Source organism: Ahaetulla prasina, chromosome 17, assembly GCF_028640845.1.
Source record: "Ahaetulla prasina isolate Xishuangbanna chromosome 17, ASM2864084v1, whole genome shotgun sequence".
Classification (NCBI taxonomy): domain Eukaryota; kingdom Metazoa; phylum Chordata; class Lepidosauria; order Squamata; family Colubridae; genus Ahaetulla; species Ahaetulla prasina.
This window is the reverse complement of record NC_080555.1, coordinates 7,257,501-7,275,890: the sequence shown is the minus strand read 5'-3', so window position 1 is coordinate 7,275,890 and position 18,390 is coordinate 7,257,501. Positions and strand designations below refer to the sequence as shown.

At 47.7% G+C, this 18,390-nt stretch overlaps 1 protein-coding gene across 3 annotated transcripts in view; it reads right to left on the bottom strand.

The window, feature by feature from the left end:
• Positions 1–230: 230 nt before the first annotated feature.
• Positions 231–18,390, bottom strand: part of PELI3 (pellino E3 ubiquitin protein ligase family member 3) — a 23,447-nt gene continuing 5,287 nt past the window's right edge. For 2 of the 3 annotated variants that reach the window (XM_058160270.1, XM_058160268.1), the window contains exons 2-7: positions 11,015–11,191; positions 8,287–8,416; positions 6,304–6,405; positions 4,621–4,818; positions 2,492–2,680; positions 231–1,361 (exon numbers count right to left, since the gene is read on the bottom strand). In XM_058160270.1, the coding sequence (XP_058016253.1) occupies positions 795–1,361; positions 2,492–2,680; positions 4,621–4,818; positions 6,304–6,405; positions 8,287–8,416; positions 11,015–11,166 (1,338 nt within the window). In that variant the 5' untranslated portion in view covers positions 11,167–11,191 and the 3' untranslated portion in view covers positions 231–794. Of the gene's footprint in view, positions 1,362–2,491; positions 2,681–4,620; positions 4,819–6,303; positions 6,406–8,286; positions 8,417–11,014; positions 11,192–12,169; positions 12,639–18,390 lie in introns of those variants that run through there. The other variant, XM_058160269.1, reaches the window with a different exon arrangement.

Sequence of the window (18,390 nt, the reverse complement as noted above, 5' to 3'; positions counted from 1 at the left end):
ATGCAAAGGGTTTTAATTTAGACCCAGAAAAGATGGGATATTTAGGCGTGAAAACCAGTTTAGTGACTCTGGGGCCTGTCCTTCTCTCTCAGCCCCATTCATCTTGCAGTTGTTGTTGTTCTTGATGTTGTTGTGGGGAGTGTACAAGGAAGGATCCTTATGTATGCCACCTTGAGTTGTACAAAATAAAGGCGGGAGACAGTATATAAATAAGAGACCCACACCGTATAATGGATATATATATATATATCTCTGTGTTAGCAACAGCAAAGCTCTCCTGGGCTTTCCCCACCGATCCAAACACGGATCTAGGCTGGGTTCACACAACAACCCTAAACCTGGGTTAAAGAAATCGCAACGGCAGCGTGCAGATCGCCTACAATGCCCAAGCAATGGAGTTGAGCTTCCTCTGTCGATTCATACCCTGTTTGAAGATAATCGGCTGGCTTTCGTAGACCCCTGACCCCAAAACGATGCAGTCCCCGTTTGTGGGAACCTCTGCTTCTCGGAGACTGGTTCTAGGTGGGGAAGGGAACGACTGGGTCATGGGGAAGGGGGGGGCGAGGACGGGGAGGCGGACCGAGGAGAATCCATCTTCCCCAAATTGGAATCCAACCTACCCTGCCCCCCCCGCCCCCCAAAAATGCTCGGATGGGAAGAGATGCAAAGTCCAGTACAATCAAATGACGAGATTGAGCGGTCCACGGGTGGCCGGCAGGAGGTTGTGGTTTATTCTCCAACCGTCTTCCCCCGCCGGGCGAACCGTGTTTGCTGTCCCCCCACCCTTTTCCGGCTCAGTCGAGGGGTCCCTGGAAAATGAGCCGGACGAAACCCTGCTGGCCGGTCAGCCAGGTGCCGCAGAAGGGGCAGGCGGCGTGGAAGGCGTGGGTGCCGTGCGGCAGCGGGATCTGCGACCAATACTGGACAGTCTTGGCGGAGCAGACGTGGCCGCAAGGGCAGAAGGCGTGGGTGGGGCGTCCGGCGTCCAGATACAGCCCAGCCTCGCAGCCCAGCCAGAGAGGCACGTAAGGGCCCAGCCGTCGACACATGGGGCATTCGCGCTCCAGCCCCCCTTTCTCTTTACGGAACCCCCAGTTGTGAAAACCGTGGACGTGGCCACAGTTGATGTAGACCCAAGGCTGCTGTTTCTCCACCACACCTCGTTGGGCCAGGCTGGGGAAGGCCAGGGTGCTGAAGCCCACCGGGCACTGGGGCCGGGCAGCGTTGACTTCTTGACGCAGCAGCTCCAGCTGTTGCAAAGTTGGGGTGCGCAGGAGCCCCTCCGAAGTGCGCCAGAGGAGCGTGGCCCCGCAGAGGTCAATGAGGGAGCCGTCCTCCAGGATGTTGGACTCCATTTCCACCTAGCATCGAGGGAGAAGAGAAGCGATTAATAACAGAGTCGGAAGGGACCCTTGGAGGTCTTCTAGTCCAACCCCATCCCCCTGCTCAAGCAGGAGACCCTTTTCCATTTCAGACAAATAGTTATCCAGTCTCTTCTTAAAAACCTCCAGTGATGGAGCACCCACAACTTCTGGTGGCAAGTCGTTCCACTGGTTAATTGTCCCCACTGTTAGGAAATTTCTCCTTAGTTCTAGGTTGCTTCTCTCCTTGATTAGTTTCCACCCATTGCTTCTTGTCCTGCCTTCAGGTGCTTTGGAGAATAGCTTGACTCCCTCTTCTCTGGGGCAGCCCCTGAGATATTGGGAGATTGCTATCATGTCACCCCTAGTCCTTCTTTTCACTAAACTACCCAATTCCTGCAAACCTTTTTCGTATCTTCTATCCTCCAGTCCCCTTATTATCTTCCTTGATCTTTGCACTCCTGAATTTCCTCCTTCTCCTAAACCTTTTAAATCTTGAGTTCTAATCTACTCTCGGTGGATAAATCTTGATTTATAATCCACTCTTCTCAGTTGAGTTGCCAACCTACTGTTCTGACCTAGGCTTCCCAAGAGCAAGAAGCAGACTCCTTGTCCCGACAAAAATCCCTTTTTATTAAGTTACTGTGAATTCATCTCATTCACATCCGGCAAAGTCTTTCAAGGGAGAATTTACAGTCACAGACCTTATCTGGCTTGGAGAGCTGCCAGGCCGGTATCTTCAAAACTTGGCAAGGAGTCTCGGAGAGTCACGAACAGCGAACTAATTGTCTCCTGCAAACTCCACTCCCCTTTCGCTCCTCTTTTATTCCCACTGGGAGGGGCCATTCACCGTCCACCTGTGGCTTTACTCCTGAGTTGACCCTTGTTCCTTAGCTGCTCCCTTTTCCTGCCAATTCTGTGCATGTGCATACTGGGAACAGGCCCCAGCTGTTGTTCTGCCTCACTGATGTCCGACTCCGAAGGCAGCTGAAGTCAGATGGCCTTGGCCCCCTCTCTGCCTCCGACGCAGAGCACTTATCAGAGCCTTCCCAGGACTGGCCCATTTTCATACCTAACCTCCTCACTGTCTGAGTTTGCCACCAGATCCGCAGCCTCCCCACAACACCTACCAGCTTTCCCCGCTGCTGTGCGGAGCGACTGTCCCGCAGGGCGTAGACGTTCCCGCACACCGAGATCTCCCGCCAGACTCCCGGGGTGGAGTCTTCACTAAAACCGCCGTTGGGGTGCATTACAAGTACGCCGTTCGTGGTCAAGCCATCCATGAGCCCGTCGGGTGTCCTCCATTTCGCAGCTCTCTCCTGCCAACGAGAGAGACCTGGCATTGAAGTCTGGTTTTAAGATCCTGGTTGGATCCAATTGCCCCACCACTGCTCCTCAGTCAAAACTACTCAAGGGAAAGACAATCAGTGATGGCTAACCTTTTTGCCATCGCGTGCCAAAAGTGGGGGGAGCGCGGGGGGTCGCACGTGTGCGTGCCCACACTCATAATTTTAAGCTCCCCGCCCTCCCCATGCATGCATGTACGACCCCTCCCTTGTGCTCCCTCCGCTTTTGGCACACGATGGCATGGTGGGCCCTGTAGGCCCGTTGTTCACTCCCCCCATTTGGGAAACGGGCTGTTTCCGGCCTCTGGAGGGCCTCCGGCAGGGTGGGAAAGGCTGTTTTTGCCCTCCCCAGGCTTCTAGAAAGGCTCTGGAGCCTGCGGAGAGTGAAAAACGGGCCTTCCCGTGGGCCCAGAAGGCCCGAAAATCAGCTAGCCGGTGCGCACATGTGTGCTGGAACTGAGCTTGTGTGCCCACCAATATGGCTCTGTCTGCCACCTATGCCATAGGTTCGCCACTACGGCTCTAGGTAATCCTTGAGTTACAACTTGTTTGTTTAGCAACGGTACAAAGTTACCACACACACACACGCATTCAAACATTCTTATTGCCATAGGTGAGAATATTTGAGTTTTAAACATTTGATCAGTTGCTGGTCAGTTGCAAAAGCGACTGCGCCCCCCATTGGATCCGTGAAAAAAAATACAGGTAGTCCTTAAAATACAACAGTTCATTTAGCGACCGCTCAAAGTTACAACGGGACAGGAAAAAAGCAACATGACCATTTTTCACACTTACAACCATTGCCACATCCCTGTGATCAAAATTCAGACGTTTGGCAAAACGTTTGTTTTTATGACGGTCGCAGAGTCCCGGGAGGGGGGGGTCACGTGATCCCCTTTTGCGACCGTCTGACAAGCGAAGTCAATAAGGGAATCCAGAGTTCACTTCACAACTATGTGACCAAACAATGCGGCTATTCCCCTTAACGATCGTGGCAAGAAAGTTCCGTAAAATGGGGGCGAAACTCACGTGCCACCCTTGTTAAGTGAATCACTGCACTCGATAAGTTAGCAATCCGGTTGTTAAGTGAATCCGGCTTTCCCCGGTGTCTTTGCTTCGCAGAAGGTCGCAAAAGGGGATCACGTAACCCACCCACCCCCAAAGGATTCTGCAACGGTCATAAATATGAACCAGCGGCCAAGCGTCTGAATTCTGATCATGCGACCACGGGGATGCTACAAAAGTTGTGACTCTGAAAAAAATGGTCATAAGCGGCGGTGAAATTCAGCCGGTTCTATCCGGCTCGGGCAAACCGGTTGTCAGCGTTCCAGAAAAAAACCCCTCTTCAAGTAAAGACTGGAAGCAAGCATCTTTCAAAGTTCTTTTACTAGGATGGGTAAAGTGGTACAACTGGGGAAATCCGAATCTGAGAGATCTGGATCACCAACCGTCCCATCACTCCGACCGCTCACTCCGATTGCTCCTTCTCCAGATGCAGTCCCGGCCTGACCTTGACCGGCAGGAAGGATGCTATTATGTCTAATGTCTAACTATAGTTTCTACTAACCCACCCACCCTCCTACTTTCCCACACAGGAGAAAGTGGAAGCGCGGAAGCTTTCGGCCTAGTATGGCTTCCAAAGCTGACACTGATAGTACCAGCAGCGGGAGGCTCCGCCCACCCACCCAGTCGTCATCACGTCCCGTTTTTGACCCTCTGCGCAGGCGCGGAGGAAGTGCGCGCACTCACATTTGTGAACCAGTAGCGAAGGTAAATGAATGTCACCCTTTGTCATAAGTCACTATTTCCACTGCCGTCGTAACTTTAAACGGTGGCTAAGTGAACTGTCGTTAAGTGGAGGACTACCCGTACACATACATACACACACAAGAGCTGCTTGGTGACTCACTCACTCCAAGGAAAATGTTGCGGGACGCGTCGAAACCGGCGGCGTAAATCCGGGCGGTGTACGGAGGGTTTCTTTCACAGATGACTCGGCAGGCAAAACGGGATATAGTACTTTGGGCGGTCTGTCCATCCACGGATGAGTTTGTGCCCGGCGTGGTATCGGTCACCACAAAATCGATCATGCTCTCCGTCGAGCGGCCGATCTGGGAACAGAGAGACGGGGAGGAGGAGGAGATGCGAGTCAGCGACCAAAACTTTCACAAAAAGCGAACGTTTTTCCTTTGATCCGAAGTGGACATTTTTCCCCCCTTCTCTCCAAAATGCTGGTTTTATTTTTCTCTAAGATGGATTTTTTTTTTATTGCTGTGTTTAAATAATTTCTGCGTCTCTGGCCAGAGTACAGGTAGTCCTCGATTTAAGACCACAACTGAGCGCTGTGACCTTCCCATCGAAGTGGTACCTATTTATCTACTCGCATTGGCATGCTAGGTTGGCAGAAGCTGAGGTAAGGACGGGAACTCGTCCCGTGATGTGGCACTCAGGTCTCGAACAGGGGTGCTTACTCAGCAGGTTCTGACAGGTTCTGGAGAACTGGTAGCGGAAATTTTGAGTAGTTTGGAGAACCGGCAAATACCACTTCTGGCTGGCTCCAGACTGGGGAGGGAATCGAGATTTTGCAGTATCCTTCCCCATACCACGCCCACCAAGCCACACCCACAGAATCAGTAGTAAAAAAGTTTTAATTCCACCGCTGGTCTCGAACCTGGACATCCGGCTTTCCAGCCGACAAGCCAAACCTCTTTAACCACTAAGTCACTGTGCCGCCCAGTCTACTGTGTGTCAGGATTCCAAGTAATACATCCATAGCAAACAGAATTCCGAGGCGGGTAGGTTCCTCAAAGAATAGTCTTATTGGATATATCATATTGACGCAGGCTGGTGAAAACCGACTCAAAATGCTGCCACCCCCCCCCCCCGGTTTTCACCTAATTAAAAGTAAACGTTTTTCCCCTTCCCCCAAACAATCGGTCACATAGTCCAATCAGGATGCAACCCGGTTGCTTGGGCAACATTACTCCTCCTTTCTTCAGCCACCTGTGGGAATGTCCTTGGTTCTCAAGAGAAACTACTTTGTTTTGGCCACCAAACCCTATCTCTATTCCCCCCTCCACCCTAACCCTCATCTCTGGTGTGGCAACCCTCGAGCCAGTGGTGAAATTCAAATTTGTTTACTACCAGTTCTATGGGCATGGCTTGGTGGACGTGGCTTGGTGGGCATGGCAGGGGAAGGATACTGCAAAATCTCCATTCCCACCCTACTCCAGGGGAAGGATACTGCAAAATCCCCATTCCCTCCCCACTCCTGAGGGAAGGATATTGCAAAATCTCCATTCCCACCCCACTCTGGGACCAGCCAGAAATGGTATTTGCCAGTTCTCCGAACTACTCAAAATTTCCGCTACCGATTCTCCAGAACCTGCCAGAACATGCTGGATCTCACCCCTGCCTGGAGCCTCAAAATGGCCTCAGTCAGGCCAGCTCCAGAGTTGTCGCTGTGAGTCCATCCTCCACCCCCCAAATTTGCCTTTTGGAGGGGCTAAACAGCTTCCTCTTGGACTGTCCATCACATCATCTCTGGATATCCAACAAAGGGGACACCCCCTCCCTCCACCGGACCCGATAAATACCTGGAACATGTCCGTCTCGCCATCTTGAGTATATTCGACAATGACCGAATGGCTTCGGGAGAGCGTGTACGAGATGCTATGTTGACCTCTGTCGCTCAGGGCCTGTTGGACCAGAGAAGTAGTTCTCGACTTACAACAGCTCATTTAGTGACCCTTCAAAGTTACGACGGCAATTGAGCCCGACTTTTTTTTAAAATAAATTTTATTAGCTTTCTATTAATTACTTTTGTTAGTGCTTAATAAACATCGTGTTGTCTGGGCTATTTAATATGCTTAACAATAGACAGATTCCATTCTTACTCTCCACCCGTTTTTTTCCAACCACTGGTAGAATAAGTTCCAAGGTTGATAATATTCTGTGTCTTCTTTCTGTTTGATTTTCAGTCTCAGCCTATCTTCTTAATTATCTTCTTAATTATCTCTTCCTCTTGCGGTGTTTCTTCATCTTTCCAATATCGTGCGAAGATAATCTTCGCTGCGGTTAAAACATGTCATACCATGTTTCCCCGAAAATAAGACCGGGTCTTATATTAATTTTTGCTCCAAAAGTCGCATTAGGGCTTATTCTCTGGTTAGGTCTTATTTTGGGGGAAATACAGTACTAAATGCATCCACCTGGCTGACAATCTTAACTGGGGCATATTTTGGGGGTAGGGCTTATATTACGATATTTGGATATTTCATACCCAATTTTTCTGATATTATCCCTAATAAAAAAACAGTTCAGGTTTAAAATCGACATGTTTCCCTATTATCTTTCCTAGCCATCTACTTATTTTTGCCCTAATTTTTTTTTTTTTTTTTTAGCACAAATCCACCACATATGATGAAACGTGCCCGTCTTTTGAGCCCAACATCTCAGTTAAGGCATTACTTAACTGAGTTTGGTCTCATTTTATGGCTTTCTTGGCCACTGCCGTGTCCCACTCCTCCGCTGACGGCCGGGTCAGGGAAATCCGAATCAGGCTTGCCTCCCCAGCTCTGCCCAAAGTCCTAGCAAAGTCCTCAGAGCAGGCAGGAGACCAGAAAGTGACTTCAGCAAGATAAGTTCGACTTTGCCTGACTCAGAGACTGCCAGAAAGCAGATCCTTTATATAGGCCATGGGGTGTGGCTCCATGACTCAGCACTCATTAAGGCCTGCCCCTCCCTTCCTTCTGTTGCCTCCGCCTATCCAGTCTTCTGATGCGAGGGTCACTCCAATCAGCAGCTGTTGGAAATAAACTTTCCTCAGGCTCACATGCTGTGGAGGAGGGGGAGGGGTCTAGCTGCTCCGTTTGCCTGGGCATGGAGCCAGGGCTGGGGCCGGGGGGTGCTCCCTCCTCTGCAGCCTGCTTGGGCATGGAGCCAGGGCTGGGGCCGGGGGGTGCTCCCTCCTCTGCAGCCTGCTTGGGCATGGAGCCAGGACTGGGGCCGGGAGGCATACATTCCTCCGTGTTCGGGAGCAGATAAGAAGGCCCCGGCTGCTGTGAGAGCGGGCAAGACACAACAGCCACTGTGGTTCAGTGAATCGCTGTGGGCGTTAAATTAGTCACACCGTTGTTAAGTGAACCTGGCATCCCCCCCACTGACTTTGCTTATCAAAAGGTTGCATAAGGGGATCATGTGACCCCCAGGGCTCTGCAGCGGTCATTAAGTAGGAGCCAGTTGCCAAATTCTGAATTTTGATGGGGAACGCTGCGACACTCGCAAGTGTGGAAAAACGGTCATAGGTTCCTTTTTCCAGTGCTGATGTCCCTTCGAACGGTCGCTAAATGAACTGTTACAAGTCGAGGACTGCCTAACTACATTTCCCCATTCAGAGCAATTGGTGGTGGTACCGGATGGGGCAGGGAAGGACCTTTGCCCGTGCTCAGAATCCCTCTTTACACACCGCCTGAGGTTTAAATAGCTCCCCAGTGACATCAGGCAATGCTTGGGGAGGGGGGAGCGGGCGGAAGTGGTGGGGGGGCATTTCTGCAACCACGTTGGGTCGCTTGACTTACTTTGGACATCAGTGGCGTAGAGATATGATGGATGACATCGGGTTTCACTCCGTTGGCTTTGGGTCGCTTGTAGAGGGCCAGCCGGCTGCGGTGACGGCCTTTGTCCCCGTTAGCCAGAGAGCCATTGTACCTGCGTTTAACAGATTAACAGAGTTGGAAGGGACCTTGGAGGTCATCTAGTCCAACCCCCCCTCCCCGCCCAAGCAGGAGACCCTACACCATTTCTGACAGATGGCAGTCCAGTCTCTTCTTGAAAGAAGGACTGCCATCTGCCGTGATAGCTCAGGCTGTAAGAAGCCTGTTATTAGAACACAGCAGCCTGCAATTACTGCAGGTTCAAGCCCGGCCCAAGGTTGACTCAGCCTTCCATCCTTTATAAGGTAGGTAAAATGAGGACCCAGATTGTTGGGGGGGCAATAAGTTGACTTTGTAAATATACAAATAGAATGAGACTATTGCCTTATACACTGTAAGCCGCCCTGAGTCTTCGGAGAAGGGCGGGATATAAATGTAAATAAAAATTGAAAAAAAAAAAAAGCTTCCAGGGATGAAATAACAGAATAACAAGAGATGGAAGGGACCTTGGAGGTCATCTAGTCCAACCACCCACCCACCCAAGCTGGAGACCCTACACCATTTCTGACAAACGGCAGTCCAGTCTCTTCTTGAAAGCCTCCAGGGATGAACTCCACAACTTCCAAAGGCAACTTCTGTTCCATGGTAGTTAGTTGATAGTTCTCACTGTCAGGAAATTTCCTCCTTATTTCCAGGTTGAATCTCCCCTTGATCAGTTTCCATCCATTATTCCTTGTCTGGCCTTCCAGTGCCTTGGAAAATAGCTTGACCCCCTTTGTCCTCTCTGCACAAGCCCTCAAATACTGGAAGATGCTATCCTGTCTCCCCTGGTCCTTCTCTTCACTAGACAAGCCAGGCCCGGTTCCTGCAACCATTCATCCGTATGTTTTAGCCTCCAGTCCCTTAATCCTCTTGGTTGTTCTTCTCTGCACTCTTTCTAGAGTCTCAACATCTTTTTTATAGTGCGGTAACCAAAACTAGACGCAGTACTCTAGGTGTGGCCTTACTAGGGCTTTATAAAGTGGTATTAGGACCTCCCTTGATCTTGATTGTATCCTTCTATTAATGCAATTTAGGATTGCATTGGCTTTTTTTGGCTGCAGCAACAGACTGCTGGCTCACATTTAGCTGGTTGTCCACTAAGACTCCAAGATCCCTTTCACAGTTATTGCTATTAAGCCTGGTTTCACCCAGTATATATGGGCAAAAAGGTTAGCCATCTCTGCCCTATATCATTTGAGACAAATGGCTGTCCAGTCTCTTCTTAAAAGCCTCCGGCGATGGAGCACCCACAACTTCCGGAGGCAAGCGGTTCTGTCGAGTAATTCTTCTCACTGTTAGGAAGTTTCTCCCTAATTCCAGGTTGCTTCTCTCCTTGATTAGTTCCCATCCGTTGCTTCTTATCCTATCCTCAGGTGCTTTGGAAAATAAGTCGACCTCCTCTTCTTTGGGGCAGCCCCTCAAATATTGGAACCCTGCAGCGGTGGATTTCACATTATGTTGCTACTGGCTCGCCCCGTGCACGCATGCTCGTTTCGTATGCGCACGCACCCTGTTCACACGCGCACCTGCCTTGCACGCATGCGCCCGGCCTTCTGCGCATGCACTTTGCTCGTGCGCGTGGCCACAAAAGCGTGCCTAAATAGGATGGCGTAAAGCTGGGGCGGCTGGGCAGGCCCACCCACGATTTCTGCTACCGGTTCCTGCGAACCGATCCAAACCGGATGAATGCCACCTATGACAGCGGTCCCCAACTGGTGGTCCATGGACCACTGGTGGTCTGCGAGAAAATTTTGGCAGTCCGCAGAAAAATGATTTGCATTTTTTTATATTGCACTAAATCAGGGGTCCTCAAACTATGACCCCTGGGACAGATATACGCAATGAACATTTGTGTTACTGCAGAGAGTCTCCACCTTCGGGGTCTTTTTGTGGAGGTCGGAGGGGGACAGAAATCCCCACTTGGGGTCTGCTTCAGCCTCCTGGTGAGGGGCTTTGGGCGAAGGCTGGAGGGATGTGCCACTGGTGGCGAAGAGCTGGAGGGTTTTGTTCCAGTGGGACTGCATCATGGCCTGGAACTGGCTGACCATCTCAGCCTGCTGAGCCTCCAGGCACCGGTACCTGGCCTTGCACTCCTGCAGGTCTTCCCTCTGCTTGGAAAGCCTATGCTCCTAGTCCTCAGTGAGGCGCTTCTGCTGAGCCTCCTTCTCGGTCAGATCCAATTTGAACTGAGCTGTTTTGCCAACTCTTTCTCGTAGTGGCTGCTTAGCTCCAACAACTGCTTCCTATTGGGGCCCTAAGGAGCCCAGGTGGGTAGGCGAGGAGTGGGTAGGAGGGGAGGGGCGAGTAGAGACCGGCGAAGCGCCCCTCGACGTGAGTGACATCAAGCTGGCCACACCCACCCAGTCACATGCCCACCTAGCCATGCCGACCCAGCCAGTAATTAGACAGATCATATTAGTGGTCCGCGGGATTTAAAATGATGAATTCCGAAGTCCGAAAAGTTGGTGACCCCTGACCTATGGAACACTGCTATCATGGCACCCCTAGTCCTCCTCTTCATTAGGTTGCACATTTACCCCGGTTCCTGCAACCGTTCGCTTTACCCGCAACACTAGAATAAACTTAGGAAAAAGAAAACGGTTGAACTTACCCCAGAACAATCAATTCCCCGTACTTCACTGGTTTTTTGGTTAACAGGAGGCTGTCCCCCGCCGAAGGGTAATAACGCCCATTCTGGGCACAGGTCCGACGCAGAGTTAGCGAATGAGAAGTCACAGCTTCAGCACTTCCTTCAAGCACCATCCTAGGAGCACAGAGTTGTGTGAACCTGGAGAAGAACGCAGGTTTAGAAGTAGAATTAGAGGTACGGGGGAAGCCAACTTTCTCGGGCTTAAATTCTTGCGGCCGTCGTTGAGTTTTGCAAATGTGCCGCTTGGCACGGAGAAACTGACCCGAAAAAAGAAAAAAGTAAAAAAAAGAGGACGGAACGAAGAAAAGCAACGTTTTAAGGATGTCAAGAATGCATGGTTTGCAAACGGTCTCACATCCGGGGATCCCACAAAATAAATTCGGCGATCGGGCAGAAGTGATATGGCCTTGTTTTCTTTTTAAGGTTTTTTTTAAAAAATGGATTCCTAATTGAGTCTGTAGTTGAGGGTTATTCTGGATCAGCTCCAGGGAACAATCTTGGATGTATTTCTTGACTTTAACAAACTTTTAAGATGCCTGGACTTCAATTCCCAGAATTCCCCAGCCATCTATATATATGCTAGGAATTCTGGGAGTTGAAGTCCACGCCTCTTCCAAGTTGCCAAAAATTTGAGAAAATAACTGACTTGGACAGTTTGCCGCTGTCTTCTTTGGAGATTAAAATTTTTGGGCTTTCCAGAACTGCTTTTTCTGGTGGACTTCCATCCGAATGTTAACCAGGTTCGTCTTGGTTTAGCGATTCAAGAATTAGCCAAGGTTAGAGGTTAAGTCTTTTTTTTTTTTTGATCCTATGCACTTCTATCTTAGCACAGCACAAGATGCAGGGTTTTTTCCCCCCCCCTCCTTGCACAACAACACTCCTGGAAGGTAGGCTGAGAGGGAGGTATAACTGCCTCGGAATCACTCGGGGATTTCCGTAGCCGTGGGAGGATTTGAACTCAAGTCTTATGCTCATTTCCAGCGTCTGATGCAAAACCTGGATAAGTTTGAAATCCAAACACATCTTTGAATCATCCTCAGCTTACAGACACTCCCCCCCCCACAGTTTAGCCACCATTCCAGATTGCAATAGCGCTGGGGGGGAAAAGTGACTTACCACCACCGGTCCTCGCACTTACGACCGTCGCGGCATTCCCCACAGTCCGGTGCTCAACATCCGGGACCCTTGGGCAACCTATATGTATTTACGACGGTTGCAATGTCCTTCTTCGATCCTTCCCTCCAACAAGGTGTGTGGGGGGGACCCCTGACCCTAACCCTAACCCCGAGAACTTGCTCGATTCACTTAACAAACCGGAGTGGCTCGCCTTAACAACCCTGGCCAAAAAAAAAAATTTAAATAAAAAGAAAAGAAAACCGGGCAACGGTTCTCACTTAAGAACCTCGCCTCGCTTAGCAAACGGAAAACTCTGGTCGTAAGTCAAAGACTACTTGTATCGGTTGAGCTGGATTGGAACTGACTCCCTGGGATTCAGAGAGGAGCCCAGCCTAAGCTTGGTGCTCTAGACATGCTCAGAAACGTCATCTCATCACCCAGCAATTCTTCCCTTCTATGCATGGCTTTGTTGTTCCGCGATATTGAATTTTTTTTTCCTTTCACCCCCCCCCCCGCACCCCCCCCCCGCCTCCCATTTCCCCTCTAAGGATTGTAAACACATTTAGCATTCTTCCCAGTCCCGAAAGTTGCCATGGCGACAGCCCTAAACTACCTCGGCTGCTGTTACTACGGCAGCATTTCAGATATTTAATGGCTCTCTGTTGCCAAGGCAACATCCTCTTTTCCATCCTGATCCCAACCAGAAAAAGGAAGCAGTAGTCGAGACTTCCCCCCCCCCCGCCCCCACAAAAAAAATATATAAAATTAAATAAATTTAAAAAATAATGATAAAAATTCAACCACCTCCTGTTCCGGATCTTGGGTTTAGTAGTTTAACCGAAACCTGCATCTTTTTTTTATTTTTTTATTTTTGTTTCCCTGGGTTCGCAACACAGCCTAAGCAGATAAGGGAAAGATGGCTGCATTCACACAAACAAAAGCCAGGGAGTTTGAACCTGGGTGGGTTTTTTTTTGGGGGGGGGTTGTTGTGTTTTGTTTTGTTTTGTTTCCCCCCCCTGCCTTTGACTCTTGCGTGAACAAGAACACGCTCGGTTTGTGGACGTTTTACTGGACCACGGATGAATTTAGGCACAAAACTTGCAGGTCGTGTGAACCCAGCCGCGGCAAGACATGCAGGAGGGGGAAGAAAAAAAAAGATCCACCTTTCTCTTAACCCCAAAACAGAACGGGGATTTTAAAAAAGGCCCCACGCGTTGGGCATTTCCTCCTCCTCCTCCTCAAACCTGGCACAGCAACCGAAATGGCTTCTGTAACCAGCTCGGTAATCTCAAATCACTCAAAAATCTTTCTGCACAGATTGCAGAATTGAGAGGAAATACAAAGCGCCTGCCTCGCCTATTGATTCATTTATTTAAAAAAACGAAACAGCCTCAAAGCGCTACAGAACCAAACCTCCATGGTCGGCTTGCGAGGATCCTGAACTTAAGTTTGTTCTTATTACCTTAATTTAAAAAAAAAAACCAAACAGATCACCGGATCGATATCTGGGTCCTTTCGCTTAATACTTTGCAAAATTGCTCCTGCCGACAACTGCAACAACAACCAAAACCTGGGTTGTAAAGATGCAAAGATCCTTGCCAATACACCCACCCCCCAAAAAAAAATATTAGAATTTTTTTTCCCTTTTAAATCAACATCCCTTGGAAAGAAAACCCCCTTCTGGTTTACGGTCAATTATTCAAAAGGCTAACCTCATTCTAAAGCTGAGAATCCAAAGAATCTTTTAATAATCCCTCGATTGGATGGTCCCCAATGTTTGGGGGTGGGTGGGAGGAGGAGGATATTTGTGGGCACTGTCACAAAATGGCTACTTGGGGTGGGATGGGGGAGGAAACACGCTGGTTCCCCAAATATGAAGATAACGAGGGGCAAAGCTTGTCTTTTAATTTTGGAAGAAAACTTCCAAAGCTACAATGCTAGAGGTGGTGTGTGTTTTTTCAAAAAACAAAACAAAACAAAATTAAGCAATTATTCAAAAATGCAAAATATCAGAAAGGAATGTAGCCAGTTGTGGGGCTTTCCAGGAAGGGTTATACAATGCATGCAGCCATGTTGGTACCCCTGAGCACCCCATTGCAGACCCTCAAATTCCGAAGTATTGCTAGAAGAGATGGCGGAACAGGGGGAGCTTGGAGGAAAAGAGGCAGAAATTAATTAAAGTTGTGCAGGCTTAATTCCAATTTCAATGTCTTCATGTGGAGTTCTGAATTTTGGGAGTTTGGGGTTGTTGTTGTTGTTGTTTTTTAAAGAAGGCTAGATTGTGTTAACCTCTCTGCCAAATTTTTAAGATTTAGTTTATGATTTGGAGCCAGAGGGACAGGAAGAGGCCATAAAGGATTAAACTCCAAATTCTCTTTTTCATTTTCTTTCTTTCTTTCTTTCTTTCTTTCTTTCTTTCTTTCTTTCTTTCTTTCTTTCTTTCTTTCTTTCTCTGTCTGTCTCTCTCTCTCTCTCTCCCTTCCTTCCTTCTTTCCTGTCTGTTTATCCATCTGTCCATCCATCCATCCATTCTTATTATTATTTATTAAGTTCTAAATGAGGGCTTAAGCAAACCTTTCTTTCTAGATGTCTGGACTTCAACCCCCAGAATGCTCAGCTTAGAATTCTGGGAAATTATGTCGACCCATCTAGGGAATTCTGGGGGATGAACATCTTGGTTGAGATAGCCAAGTGAAGGAAGTTGGTTCAAAAAATTAACAACGCATCTCTAATGAGAATATATATATATTTTAACATCAGATTCTAAAATCAGATTTGTAATCATATATTGTGCTTAAAACCATGGTTAGTCAGGCATGGCTATTCAATAAAGCACAACTGACTCAGTCCCTCATTATACGCAACGCACTTAAACCTGGGTTCATAAGCCACAATAATTGGGATTCCAGCTATTGGCCTGAGCAAAATCATTAAATTACCATACATTATGCAAATCACAGTAACTCCAGCCAGATTAATAGTGGTTGATTCATACTAATGTTTTCCAAACAAGGAAAACGAAAGCTGGTTAGATGACCATGACCTATTTACCAATACTTTGCTTAATTGTGGCTTATGGAATTAATCTAGCATTCCAGTTGGGATTTACCATATATACTACAGCATCAACTAACCACAAAAGCTAAATTCGGGCAATTTTTAAACCTGTGGGTTCTTAAACCTTTCTGAATCTGCAACACTGGCTATATAATATATATAAAATATAATATATATAATATATAAGTGCACAAAAGTGCCTACCGTTCCTGTCCTATTGTTTCCTTTCAATATATGTTCCTGTATATAATGTTGTGACAAATAATAAAAAAATATTATTAATTCTGGGACACCCCGGAAAATTATGAATCATATGTATGTATTTTTCAATCTGTATGACATAGTTTGAGGGGAAGTTACAGATTTTTATAAAGCGTACCAACACTATGCTGAATATGTCTCAACTTACAACAGTTCACTTAGTGACCGTTGACTTACGACCTTTTTTCACACTTATGACCATTGCAGCATCCCCCATAGTCACGTACTCCAAATTCAGACCCCTGGGTAATTCATTCATATTTATGACGGTTGCCGCGTCTCGGGATCACGTGATCCGCTTTCGCTACCTTCCAAGAGAAGTCAGTAAGGAAGCCAGCTTCATTTAACGACCACGATACTAACTTAGCTGTAGTGACTCACTTAACGACCGTGGCCAAAACCATCGTAAAATGGGGCAAGTTCACTTAACGTCTATCTCACTTAGCAACAGGAATGTTGGTCGTAAGTCAAGGATATCTTATATGGATTATACAAGATATAACAAATTCAAAAAAGAAAAAGCAGTAAAAATTTCATGTCACACTATACAAATCAGCCCATGGCACACGTATGTGCTGTGACAAGCTACCTTAAGGTGACATGGGCCGGGATGTGGTTTAGGGCAAGGGTCTCCAACCTTGGCAACTTTAAGCCTGGCGGATTTCAACTCCCAGAATTCTGGGAGTTGAAGTCCTCCAGGCTTAAAGTTGCCAAGGTTGGAGCTTTGCTGGCTGGGGGATTCTGGGAGTTGAAGTCCACCAGGCTTAAAGTTGCCAAGGTTGGAGACCTCTGGTTTAGGGTGTTGTGTGAACACAGCCAACTAAGGATCAGAAAGGAATCTGAAATCAGCCGCACACACAAGCCTGTTTGTAACTTCCAATTTACCTTGTTCTACAAGCCTCCATCTCTGTCCAAACCGTCACAAAAGGCAAAGGAAAAACATAAAAATAAATATTTTCCTTGATTTCAAACTGCCGCCTTTTTGCCTTGAGTCCAGCACTGCTAACAACAAGGCCAGGCCACAATCTGCACGGGAAGAAGCTATACAATACAGACCGCAAAAAATAAACCTTTTGTAGATGTGTGTATATACACACAAACACACACAAACACCCCCGAGAAGCTATGCAATACGGACTGCAAAAATACACCTTTTATAGATGTGTGTATACACTCAAAAAAAAAAAACACACACACACACGGGAAGCTATATAATACGGACTGCAAAAATACACCTTTTATAGATGTGTGTATACACACAAACACACACACACCCAAGAAGCTATGCAATACGGACTGCAAAAATACACCTTTTATAGATGTGTGTATACACACAAAAAATATACATGCACACAAGAAGCTATACAATACAGACTATTTAAATACAAACAGTCCATATTGTGTAGTTTCTCGTGTGCAGTTTGTGCAGATTGTGTGTTTGTGTGTATACACACATATATAAAAGATGTATTTTTGCAGTATGTATACACACACACACACACACACACACACACACATATATACATTATACATATACATATCTTGGGGATCAGGAGAATCCCAAATTGATCATATATTAGGAACACACACACACACACACCCCTGATGAAGCTGTCCAGAAAAGTTTGGCCTGAAGGACTTTTAAAAATATTTTCTACATTAGCAAAGGAACCCTGGAACTTTATAATTTAAACGGAGAAAATGTCAGTTTGCATGGATGTACGCAGATTAAAATTCCTGGATGAAATCTACCTATGTCATCTCTTTAAGAATCAACCAAGACTCCATGACACCTCATCAACCCACCCACCCATCCAATGATAAAGCAACCACAAAAACAGAAGTGCCCTGGACCATGTGCAGAATATATTTCCAAGGAGCCTGTAAGCTTCAAGAAGGAAGCTGGGCTCTTCCTTGCAAGGAAAACTGTCTTTCTTAGTTGGCTTTGTTGCTGGGGATGGTGGGGGGGACGGGGACCAAATCAAATCTGATTAGCAGTTGGATGGAAGACCAACAGGTAAAGCCATAAGCGGAAGTCAAAGAAACCCAAAAACAATCCTGGGCTTTGAGGGGGATGTGGGGGGAAGCAAAGATCAGCCTGTTTCATACGGTGCCCAAAAATTAAAAGACAATTAAAAACCAGGAAAGGGTTCTTCAACACGAGAAGGATGCCATCAACAGGTAGATGAAGAGAATCTGACCGAGGGTTCAAGGTTTAAGAAGTGACAAGGACAACCTGTTCTGGATCAGACCCGAGAAACCAGCGCGCGTTCATCCCAGTCCGAAACCCCTCAAGTGACCTCACCATGTCCATCCGGACCGAGGTCAGGCTAGCTGTCGTTTCACACAACCAGCCAACTTTGCATGGGTCAACAAGGGGATTTTTGCAAAACCCAGCCCCGGTGGGTGGTCGAAGAACTGGGGTCTTTTGCGAGTCAGAAAATGGACGGTTCTACTAACTAGCCGAGTTACGCAGGTTGTGTGAACGCAGCCCTGTCGGGGACTTCTAAGGGAACCACCATCCGGGTTTTGGGGAACAGGAGTGGGCTATGAGGGTAAGGAGGAAGGGGGCTGAATTGGGAAATTGCAAGCCATCCAGGTGTTGGTGTTCCTGCAACCTCAGAGGTAAACAATGACAAATCCATGGGTTTTTTTGAGGATCTGGGGGAGGAAGGAAGAAGAGCGGGGAGGGGGGGAAAGCTGAAATTGGGGGTTCAAAATATTGGGGTGCAGGGGAGTTTAGGGTCCCCTGGAGAGATTGGGGTGCCCGCATTAGGGGACCGACTGAGGCATGAAAAGGCAGCCAGAGACGAAGAAAACAACAGAAGAAATTCAGTGTCATCCATCGGTCGCAGCATCCCTTATATATATATATATATATATATATTGGGTGGGTGGGTTTA